This window comes from Pongo abelii, chromosome 12 (assembly GCF_028885655.2).
Source record: "Pongo abelii isolate AG06213 chromosome 12, NHGRI_mPonAbe1-v2.0_pri, whole genome shotgun sequence".
NCBI classification, from domain to species: Eukaryota; Metazoa; Chordata; class Mammalia; order Primates; family Hominidae; genus Pongo; species Pongo abelii.
In genome coordinates, this window is record NC_071997.2 from 32725801 (window position 1) to 32738117 (window position 12317).

At 38.5% G+C, this 12317-nt stretch overlaps 1 protein-coding gene across 1 annotated transcript in view; it reads left to right on the plus strand.

Annotated features, from left to right (window-relative positions):
• SLC9A2 (solute carrier family 9 member A2) overlaps window positions 1-9861 on the plus strand; it is a 102013-nt gene extending 92152 nt beyond the window's left edge. Inside the window, exons 9-12 of the mRNA XM_024242575.2 lie at window positions 556-652; window positions 2697-2828; window positions 3983-4073; window positions 5922-9861. Coding sequence (XP_024098343.2) covers window positions 556-652; window positions 2697-2828; window positions 3983-4073; window positions 5922-6292 — 691 coding nt within the window. The 3' untranslated portion in view covers window positions 6293-9861. The remainder of the gene's footprint in view (window positions 1-555; window positions 653-2696; window positions 2829-3982; window positions 4074-5921) is intronic.
• Window positions 9862-12317: the final 2456 nt, after the last annotated feature.

Genomic DNA, 12317 nt, shown 5'->3' on the forward strand with positions numbered 1-12317 from the left:
GTGAATAACTGCAAAAATACTGAAATTCTGATGTTGGGTTTATAAATCAATATTAGCAAGTAGGTGAGGTGAGTTCATGATTATGGAACCCACAAATGAGGATTGACTGGATATACATACATGTTATAAATGGTGTGTTTGCAAATATTTATGATGAGGTTTTTAAAATATGAAAACTTAATGGTAAATTGAAGTCAATTAGGTTTCTGTTGGAGAAATCTATTCTATTTTACTTTACTTATGGGGTATTAGAAATAATAAAGTGAGGTAGCATTATAAGCCATTGTAGTTTTTCTTCCTTGAAAACATAATGACATGAATAGACTCTGAAAACTTGTGAATTGTTAAACTTGCCATGAATGATTTTGAAACTGAAATAAGAGTTACAGAATTTGGAATTATTTTAAGTTATTTTAGATTCTAGGATAGCACTTATCCCTAAGTGCTATTTTTAAAAATTAAGACTCGTCTTAAATACTTATATCTCTAAGGAAGAAAATCAATGATTCTAATATTTGTTGAAAGGTAAAATATTCTTTTTCTAAACTTTCACAGTGATTGTCGTGAAGAAAAAATAAGGAAGGTCACATCCAGTGAAACTGATGAAATTCGAGAACTCTTATCAAGAAATCTCTATCAAATCCGTCAGCGAGTAAGAATAATTTATGTAGCAAAATATTTACTTACCTTTGGCTAACAGGATGCCTTCTGGTTTTCTGCTGTAACTGGAGGCTGCACCATGACACTGGGCTCAGCAGGTCCCATGCTGGGCATCTTCTCTCCTTCTGCTTCTCTCCATCCCTCTTCAGGGGCCTACTATCCTACTGGACACCATGGCTGAAGCCTTGGGGTCCCCTGGGAGTTCTGCTGCTGTGGGCTTGGATATAAAGAAATACACATGTTGACTAATTTTAAAGAAATGAATTGATTGATGTTTGTTTTAAAGAAATAGTTTTATAGCTTAGACGTTTAAAATGGATCTCACCCTCCTTGTTATTTATGAAGTGCTATAGTTTCTTCTCTTCTGAGCCATTTCTTTCACTTCATTTCCATTGTTAGCACCTTATTCTAATAATTTGCTAACAAAACAGCTAAGGAGTAGAGAGTGTCCTCAATTTTCCAAGCCCCATTTCAGTGTGTTGCATGCATTAACTCATTTAATCCTCCAATGAGTGGTAGGTGTTACTGTTGTCGCCATCTCACAGATAAAGAAATTGAGGCACAGGGAGGTGAAGTGGCACACGGGCCACACATCTTGTCAGGAGTCCTCCTTGCTCATGTGGGGGCTGTTTCAGCAGCTTCTTAGCTGGTCTACCCATAAGGTGTCCCCATTCCATCCACATGACTCTTACCTGACCCTTTTTCCTACAGTACCTTTTAATTTAAAATGAAACAAAACAATAGTTGTGGCTCCCAAGCTAAACTATTCGTTGAAAATTTGGACTCTATTTCCAAGTTCCACTTTATCCAACCATACTTCCACATCTCCCTCACCCATCTGCTCCCCTGAAACACCCAGGGAATGAGAGGTTCTGTTTTTGTTCTTTGGCCCAGGTGGCTTTCTCACTGTTCCCTGGGAGCATCTCACACCTTCCCGTTAGCTGGTCCAAAGCCTCCAGTTTTTAAGGCTCCCCCAACAGCCACCATATTATTCCCATCCTTGTGTTTAAATGGAATAGCACTTGGAGCTTATACTGTACCATGTAGTTGCAGCACATATTTCCATGATTTTGCATAATTTTGTTAGCCTTAGAGATGCCCAACGAGATGGTAAACTCCTGAAGGCAGGAATGAAGCCTCGTTCTGTGTTATGTTTGCATCTCTCAATAGAACCTAATATATTTCTGGACACAGGGATATTCCCAAGAAGTACATGTTTATTCTATCAGAAATTAATTATTATTTATGATTTATTTTAGGAAACACATTTCTATATAGCCTATAAAACTAAAAGTGGATGCCATGTACAGTCCTAGTTTAGAAATTTTACTTTTCAAACACTGGGATGTGATCATTGTGGGGAGTGTCACCAGCTCTCTTCATGTGACAACCCAGTTGAAAAAAGGGAACGTTCTGAAGTCAATCAGAAGGGCATGGCACCACCAAGTGGCTCAAAGTGGTTTGTTTTTAATGTCAGTAATTCCTATTCAAAACAGACTGTAGGATGATGGCTTGTATTTTATTTCCAGATATTCATGATCGCTAAATACCTACAAGAGGCTTCAAGGTAGACATGGCACTTGATGAAATCAATCATTTTTCTCATTTATGAAAATCACACTTTGCAATGAAAAACAAACCTTATGATCTGACTTTTATTAAAGGATGAACTATGTGGCACATACCTGTAATACCAACTTGGAAGGCTGAGGTGGGAAAGTTGCTTGAGCCCAGGAGTTGGAGGCTGCAGTGAGTTATGAGTGCCACTGCATTCCAGCCTGAGTGACAGATCAAGACCCCAACTCTAAAATAAAAGAAAAAGAAAAAAACACAAAATGAAAAGAAAATATAAATTCTTTGAAGATCTGAAGACTGTTAACTTTTATACTCTTAATTTAATTTTTTGCTCTGCACAGAAGTTATAAGTGCTTAGCTGAGGTGCAGATCCAAAGAAATGTGGTAAAGTCTTGGAATTTCTGGGGAAATGATCAGGTTTTTTTTTCTTTTTTAATGTCCTCTATATGTTTTCATTTCAGACTTTATCCTACAACAGACACAGTCTGACAGCCGACACAAGTGAGAGACAAGCCAAGGAGATTCTGATTCGCCGGCGACACAGTTTGCGAGAAAGCATTCGGAAGGACAGCAGCTTGAATCGAGAACACAGGGTAACTGAGTGTACGCCTCTGGGAGGCTTCCAGGGGTGGAGCCGACAGCCCTTCCATTGATCAGCTGATGGTATCATCAGCTCTGCCGATCAAGTGGCTGTTGACGGTTCTCTGAGGAGCTGCAGGAAGGCCGGGGTGGCTGGGGGAAGTGAGTGTTCACAGGTAGTGTGGCCAGCATTGCAGTTGGTTCAAGGAATTGTCAATAGATAAGGAAAGCCATTTAAAAACAATATTGTGGGCTAGGCGTGGTGGCTCATGCCTGTAATGCCAGCACTTTGGGAAGCCAAAGCCAGGGCGAGTGGATTGCCTGAGCTCAGGAGTTCGAGACCAGCCTGGGCAACACGGTGAAACCCGTCTCTACTAAAATACAAAAAAAAAAATTAGCTGGATATGGTAGTGTGCGCTTGTAATCCCAGCTTCTTGGGAGACTGAGACAGAAGAATCGCTTGAACCTGGGAGGTGGAGATTGCAGTGAGCCGAGATTGGGCCAGTGCACTCCAGCCCGGATGACAGAGTGAAACTCCTTCTCGATAATAATAATAATATTGTAATATATTGTTTTCACATAGCAAGAATTGAGGCTTATTTTTAATAATATCCTATATTGGGTTGTCAGAAATCAAAATGGTTATATGTGAACAAGGAGTTATGTGTAAAATGTAGCAGTATTAATTAAAAGTTAATTTAAAACACTAGCGACTGTGGTATTTGAAATGCCAGTAAATTAGCTGTAGTAATACTTTTTGTTCTATTGATATCATTTTTAAGATTAAAGTAAAAAAAAAACACCTTACATATATATATTTGTAAACATATCTTCTTCCCCATACATGTAGGTTCTAAGTCTTTCTGGCAGTACTTTTATACATAGATGTTTCAGTAGCTTTTCTTTGAGAAGACCCAGTGGTTTTCATATTTGTTTCTAATTTATTTCCCACTTATTTCTATTTCCCTTTGTAGGGGTCTCCATTCCATTTTGGAAGGGATTTAATTATTTCAAGTTATAATAGTTACAGCCCCTCACAAAGTAATTTTGGAATCAGGAATTAAAATTCTGACTTTTAACATGAAGTTTTGCCATAAAATTTTTAATCTTTAATATACAATAAGTGCCATTTGTATCGTTTAAGTAAGATTTTATATTTCTTTTACAGGCTTCCACTTCAACCTCCCGATATTTATCCTTACCTAAAAATACAAAGCTTCCAGAAAAGCTACAAAAGAGGAGGACTATTTCTATTGCAGGTAATGAATATAGTTGGAGCAGAAAAATTTTAAATTTATTTGCCAATGTTTATAAACTAGACAAATTTTCCTATTATTTTTCTTCATTAAGAATGAGTTCAAATGAGAACACTTGGACACAGGAAGGGGAACATCACACACCGGGGCCTGTTGTGGGGTGGGGGGAGGGGGGAGGGATAGCATTAGGAGATATACCTAATGTAAATGACGAGTTCATGGGTGCAGCACACCAACATGGCACATGTATACATATGTAACAAACCTGCACATCGTGCACATGTACCCTAAAACTTAAAGTATAATAATAATAATAAAATAGTTCAAGAGTTTGCAAATCTAAAATAATAACTGGGTGAATTTTAATTTGCATTGCAACCTTTTGGAATGGCATTCTGTGTAGATTCTAAAGAATCCAATCAGTTATTTTCCAGGAAATATTGTCATCATGGGGTTCAAGGGTAGGTAAACAGAAAGTTGTAAGTCTGCAAATGTTTAAGTAATTAAATTTTTACCGTAATTCTAATATATTTTCATGAAAGCAGCCATATATTTATTCTGGCTATAACTATAAAGCTTTGTTATAATGTCTAATATCTTTTTAATGTGATGGTTATCTTTATGTAGACACCGAAGCCATTGTCTGTGAACCCCAGAAGAACTATATTAGGATTTTATGTTATTAAAATGTGGGATGTTTAAGGGAATTAATGCAGAAATAGAAAACCAAATACCATATATTTTCACTTACAAGTGTGAGCTAAACATTAGATACACAGGACACAAAGACGGGAACAATAAACACTAGGGATTTCAAAAGGGGGGAGATAGATAGGGAGCCGGGCAAGGGGCAAGGGTTGAAAAATTACCCATTGGTACTATGTTCACTACTTGGGTGATGGGATTATTAGAAGCCCAAACCTCAGCACCATGCAATATACCCATGTAACAAATCTGCACATGTACCCCTAGAATCTAAAATAAAATTTTCTTCAAATGTGGGATGGAACAATCACTACCCCTCTTTACTTTTTTTTTTTTTTTTTTTACTTGTTTCTTTAATTAACTGAGAAGAGGGAAACCTAAATGATGGCTGGTGGTAAAGGAGGGTGAGGTGAGAATAATAGGGGGAAGACAAGGCAATACTGAATATTTAGAACAGTGGCCCATGGTCCCACCAGCAAACATGCTCTCAGTTCCCAAGAATCTCACCTCCTGGACAAGCATTTTGTTCACTGCCCTACCCACAGCACTCCAGCACCTGAATCTGGTTCCAAAGCTGTCTCCTCCCTTTGTTTGCAAAGGGTTTTGGCCGTTTTTGTGGAAATGTAAAGGAAATCAGCAAAGCCATGGTTGAGGTTCCAGATCAAGGCAAGAATCTTCTCTATAGCAGGTGATTATCAGACTGCCTACTGTGTGCCAGATGCCAGGCTGAGCCCTCCTGGGATCATTCCTGTGGGGCAGATGAGCACAGCTGCTACTGCCAGAGGGGCTCGGTTGGAATCCCAGCTCCACCACCTACAAATACCTTTTGAACATAGTTACCCCATCTGTAAAGTAGGTGATTGTGAAGACAAAATGGGCTAATGCATTTGAAAGGACTTAGGACAGTGCCTGGCACACAGTAAGCTCTTCAAAGTTAGCATGAATATATACTTGTGGGCATGGGTGCTCTCAGGGGTTATGTAAGATGCACAAGGCCACTCACCTAAAATTAGCATGAGCCTGCTAGCCTCCCCTCTCCCCAGAGCCCCAGGACGTATCAGTTGCTTGACTCACTAAGGTACTGAAGTTACTTGCAATGCCTTCTCTCTAAAATGCTTGCCCACCTTGTCTTTTGCTCCGTGATAGATGGCAATAGCAGCGACTCAGACGCAGATGCCGGGACCACCGTGCTCAATTTGCAGCCCAGAGCCAGGCGCTTCTTGCCAGAACAGTTCTCCAAGAAATCCCTCCAGTCCTATAAAATGGAATGGAAGAACGAGGTAGATGTTGATTCTGGCCGAGATATGCCCAGCACCCCCCCAACACCCCACAGCAGAGAAAAGGGCACCCAGACGCCAGGCTTACTACAGCAGCCCCTTCTCTCTAAAGACCAGTCTGGCTCAGAAAGGGAAGACAGTTTGACTGAAGGCATCCCGCCCAAGCCTCCACCACGGCTGGTCTGGAGGGCATCGGAACCTGGAAGCCGGAAAGCCCGATTTGGGAGTGAGAAGCCTTAAGAGAAGCAGCGAAAGCAGATCTGAGCGTCTGACCCAGGACAGCTGTGGTTTGTCACTCTGAAACCTGACACAATGGTGGAATCCATGTAAAACTCTCAGTGCATCTAAATACTTCTGGAGGGCGATAGATTCATGCCACGGATAAATGAGGCAAATCCGAAGAAAAGGAAAATCCAATAAAAAATAGTCCCACAAAATGCCTTTTGTGACTTATGGGTAGCAATCATATTATTTGCAGGCCTGAAGAAAAAAAAATGGTAATGTGTGCCTTTATTGAACTTGAATGACAGAACTTGAAATTTTTAACACACCCTTGTTGGTGAAGATTTTAATATATTACATATATGCTTCAAATTTTATTTATGAAAAAATATGTATATCTATAATCAGTTGTTAAGTGAATGGCACTAAAAGTATCGAGAACAGCTTTCTTTCCCAGGGGTGAAGGATGGCGCTCGGGGGTGACTCCTAAGCTCAGGGTGGAAGCTTTTCCCTGTTCTGACCCGATGGAGCAGCCGGTAAGTGAAGAGCACAGCTGGAAGCAGAGACACCTTATGACTCAAACTGGGCAAACAATCGGAACGTCATGCAGAAGGAATGGCCTGACTCCCAGAGCGCAGATTGGAGGCCCCAGGACTCCTATGAACTACTGAGAGTCTACTGGTTTTTAACTTATTCCTCTGTCTACCGTGTGTTTGGGGATGACATCTAAATTCCATTTCCTGTTCTTGTTTAAATGGTGCAGAGAGAAAGGATGCCCAGGCATACACCAGCTTATTGTGTTGACAGATTTGGGAGCAGCTTTCGATGAAGTTCCACCCATGAGGGTCCATGTGGCAAGTGGGGCCACAGGGCAGCACCTGGTTACAACTTGCTGGTGGGTTTTATGTTGTGCAATACTAGGAGGAGGAGGCAGGTGATCTATGCTGATCTATGATCACCTGCTTCAGTAGAATTTTTCTGTAGAGTGTTGTTTGAATTTTGAGCCTCCAGGTTAGAGGCTCCAAGCAGACAAAGAAGAAAGTTTGTAGACACAGTATTCTAATGTTTCACGAGTTGATGAGATATCAAGTTTTGAATTTTATTCAGGAAGCACTTTGGAGAATGTGAGAGTCCTACTGTTTTGCACTAGTCTGTAATTTGTTACCTCTCCCCATTCGATAATATAGTAACTCAGAATTTTCATATAAAATTGAATTCTACTCATTAGAGTACTTTTTAAAAGTACAGCAGAAAGAAAAGAAGTGGAACATAAGCATTCAAGATTAATATTTGATTCTCTATCTCTTAACTGTAGATTTTATTGGCCTGTTTTTTTTTTTCTAAATAATTCTTTAAAACTTGACTGGAACACGCCTCTGCATTTCTGAGTGTAGAAATTAAATGAAGCCACTCACAGTCCTTTGATTTCCCACTGAAGATACCCCAAAGGATGCAAGTGCCTACAGTATTATCAGGAGGAGAACATGAAAATATTAAGACAAAAATCCTCAGCAGTTGTTCTCCACCCCTTCTCCACCTCCACCAGCAAGAAGAAGTCAATCTACACTTTTTTCTTATGTTCTAAAGTCTTAGAATACTGCTGGATTGTTGAGCATGAGACAGAGCAAAGGTTAGATACACAAGGTACAAGTTCATAGGAGCACAATTCCTTGATCCAGGGAAAGTAGCATAGAATGCAATTTAAAAACTACAGGCTTAGGACTCTGTGCCAAAATATCTATTTTAAATGAAAATATTTATATAAAATACATTTATTCTGCTTAACACAAATTAAAACTGACATAAAATTTTATGATAATAATATGATTCAAGAAATGTGCTGTAGATTTTTGAGAATGCCAAAAATCAATTTTCAGAAAAGCTACAATATGAAATCTGAAAAGAAACAGAAATTGAAAGTGACCTTAAAGAATAAATTTCCTAATTTTTCCCAGTTTCCCATGTTTATAACTATTATAAAGAGTTTAACTTTCTGGAACTGAAGGAGAAAACATGAAAATGTTTATATTGCTTCTTGTTAAGCAGGTAGACCAAATTCAGCTTTCAGTAATTCATCCATATAGAATTTGGATGACTATGTATAAAGGAAAACTTAAATCTTATTTATTATCAGTATAAATTTTTCTTGTTTGTTGAATGACAAAGGCAATAAAAATAAATTTGACTTTATTTAGCTTTTTCTCTATACTTTCTTCTTTTTGTAATTCTTAAATTCTAGTCACTAGTCATTATGAAGGAGAGTATTGACTAAATATTTTCACAATCTAAATATTGTCACAATCTAAATTTCTGTAGTAGAGAGAGCCCTAGCCCTTTGTAAAGCCTTTCCTTCTTCCAAACAACACTTGATCCAACCAAAGTTCCAGTGTGACTGTGGATTTTTGATAGGTCTTTGGTGTTGGTTGTAACAAAATTTGATTTGAACTACCTATAAGTGAAAAGTCAGGGCTTATTACTTTATATGTAATGCTAAGGGGAGACTGTTGGGAACAGTTATGTCAACGAGCAAACTAGAAATTGGCTTCAAAGTCTGATACTTTTAAAAGCATGTGTTTTGTGTATATGCTCACAAAATGTCTGTGAAGAGATTTCTTTCAGCTTTTGCTCAGCTTTATGGTGGGGTGTACTGTTTTACCTGGGCGGTGAGGGTATTGATTTATATAAAAACTGTAGACAAACACAGTACAAGTCTCAGCACGTTTTGCATTTATTGTACTGCCCAAATTGTGTTTATGTTAAAAGTCACGTTTCATAATCTGCAATATTTTTGTCAAAATGCACACTGTACTTTCTTCTTAAAAACGTGATTAAAGAGATCACTTTGTCTGGATGAAGCCGCTGTTGGCATTATCCGCTGAAGCTTGAACACCACGTGCTGATTCTCTCATCAATCTGAAAAATAACACTCATGGCTCAGAACACACGAGGTTAAAGTGTGTGGCTCACTGCTACTTTTTATTTCACTTTTTAACCAACCCTTTCTTCAACCCCCTTCTAAGGAAAGCATAAGTCCCCTTTGGGTACCAGCTGTGTGGCATAACCATGGCTCCTTGTCCCTGACAGATGACACCTTCCTTTAGAATCCCCCAGAGTCATTCACTCTGCGTCTAGCTGACACCCTCAGACAGGGATCAGCCACCCTGGGGGGTGTGCAGGTCAAATATGCAGATGGGGACTTTGCAGACCACTTCAGTGTCATGCTGGCACATCATTTTTTGATCCTTTTTTCTTTTTAAACTTCCTGCACCTTTTCAGATAAAATCATATTTTACTAAGTATAGCTAATAAATCATAGCTTTGTTCTCTTAATCGCATGGTCAGGAAATGAGTTTTTCTAGGTGTAGAGTTAACCTATCTACTGTGAATGGATTATTATCAACTTTTCAATCTACACAGCATATAGATTATTTTGATGGCTCAGAACGTACATCAAGACCTTTCAGTATGTGCAGAGGTTGTATGGGAATCTGTTGTTCTCCTACTGGAGGGTACAGAAATGTCACTCCATGAGATGCCCAGCAGACAGAATACCAGATACGGAGGCTGTGATTTTTCTGATTTCTGGAACGAAACATCTTGAATTAAAAATTCAAACATTTTTATCCTTTCTTATTTTATTGGCTCCTGTTGAGTCGTAAGTATGACTGGAGACTAAATTTCTAATTTAGATGAAGCTCTTTGTATCCACTTAGGATAACCCTACTTACCAAACAAATTTTGTATATGTACACGGACAGAGGAAATTTTTCCTTGTTTCTATGAAAAATCTTACCAAAGTTTAAATATTAAATCACATGTAAACCTCTAATCACTTATGGAGAAAATGGTACATACATGAAAACAGAACAGTCCCAGTTTTTATATTTGTGTATGAAACCACTTTCATTTGTGTTAAATGGGATTCTGATGGCTAGAATTCTTGAAAGGTAAGAGCTTCAGAATATTGAAAATTTCAATTCTATTAATTCCAAATACATATATCTCAGACTAGACTAACTCTGTTACAGTGTAACAGAACGTGATTAGAGGAATAAACATTTTAATTGGTTCATTAATTTTAATATCTAAAAAGGCTCTGCAAAAGGGCTCAAAAATGGTGTATGCTTTTAAATATTAAATACGGCCTTCCAATGCAAACGTAAAGAAGTTAATTCCAATTATTGCCTTACCAAATAATTTTTAAAGATTATGCAAAGATGTGTATTAACACATCAAATTTTAGGTTTCCATGAATACATAGTTTGGCATCTGATTAATAAATAATAGATTTGCTACCATAACTATGTCTTACTATTGAACCTTTAGTTTAAGTCCTGACCTTTAGCTAGAAAGTTATTTTGAATGGCAGTAACAGTTCATCATGCTTTCGGTGTTATTCACTCCAAAGAGACGCACAGTGAAGGTACTTTGAAGGTGCCCCAAAGAAAATGCTCACCCTTGTCAGTGACGTCACAGACTGGGCCTGACAGATGTTAGGCTTTGAGATGGCCAGGCCTGTGCTTCAGCCCCACAGAACAGACTACTTAAGGCAAACACCTACCTAGTTGCATACATACAGCCCCACAAGGGTCCAGCCCCACAGTCAGCGGCAGAACACCTTTATTAGGTTTGCTTTGGATATTTCATGTGGTTTCAATTTCATTAAGCAAACTTGGGACGGGTGTAGGTAGGTAAGCTATCACACCAAAAACTAGTTCTCAGTCTGGATAAGAGGCTGTGTCTCAACTACTCAAAATGGCATGGAGATTCTTTGGTAAGCCTGAAGGAAGACTGTCTCCTATCCATGTTATAAGTTGCAATCATTAATAGGTATTTTAACCACTTTCTTTCTCTACAGTGGACGTTTTGAAAAAAGAACTGTTATCAACATGTAGTATAAAGACTGATCAAAATACAATTCTTTGTTCAAACAAGATCCTTACAGTTCATTCTTATGCTGTGTAAGTTTTCAGCAATAATTAACACTCCTTCCTTAATGTTTATAATTATCTTCTCCCTGGAAGGAACAATACAAACTGTGTTAAGTCACTTTTAAAAATAAGAATCAGTGGCCAGGCACTGTTGCTCACACCTGTAACCCTAGCACTCTGGGAGAAAGCGGTGGGGAGATCGCCTGAGGTCAGGAGTTTGAGACCAGCCTGGCCAGTAGTGAAACCCCGTCTCTACTAAAAATACAAAAATTATCTAGGCGTGGTGTCGCGTGCCTGTAGTCCCAGCAACTCAGGAGGCTGAGGCAGGAGAATTGCTTGAACCCGGAAGCAAAGGTTGCAGTGAGCCAAGATTGTGCCATTGCACTCCAGCCTGAGCGACAGAGTGAGACTACATCTCATAAATAAACGTTTCTTATAATATATTGAATCAGGAAAACAGAAGTTTTGCTTTTATTGTTTTAGTAGACAGCTATCTATAAAATGGTGTTTAGATACCTGTTTGGGAAAAATGAGAGATGCAAGTATTTGTGCATCTGCTTAACTAGAAATAAATCCTACTGTGAGATGTTACCTTAAAACTACAGTTGACCCTTCAACACCGATTTGAACTATACAGTTCCATTTAAACAGGGATTTTCTTCCATCTCTGCCACCCCTAAGAAAGCAAGATCAATCCTTTCTTCTCCTCCTCCCCCTCAGCCTACTCAAAATGAAGGTGACAAGGATGAAGACCCTTATGATTCCATTTCCATTTAATAATGTTATTTCTTTTTCTTAACATTTTTTCTCTTATTTCATTGTAAAAATATAGTATATATGTAACATACAAAATACATGTCAATCGACTATTAATATTGTTGGTAGGGCTTCATGTCAACAGTAAGCTATTAGTAGTAAATTTTTAGAGAGTCAAAAGTTACACTCAAATTTTCTACCATTTTGGGGGCTTGGCACTCCTAACCCCTGTGTTGTTCAAGGATCAACTGTCCTCTACTTACTGGCCATCAGTATAAATGTCAGATTACATATATACTTGGTATCTGCATAATGGATTCAAAAGCCAAAGCCTTGTTTTTACTATTAAGATGTAT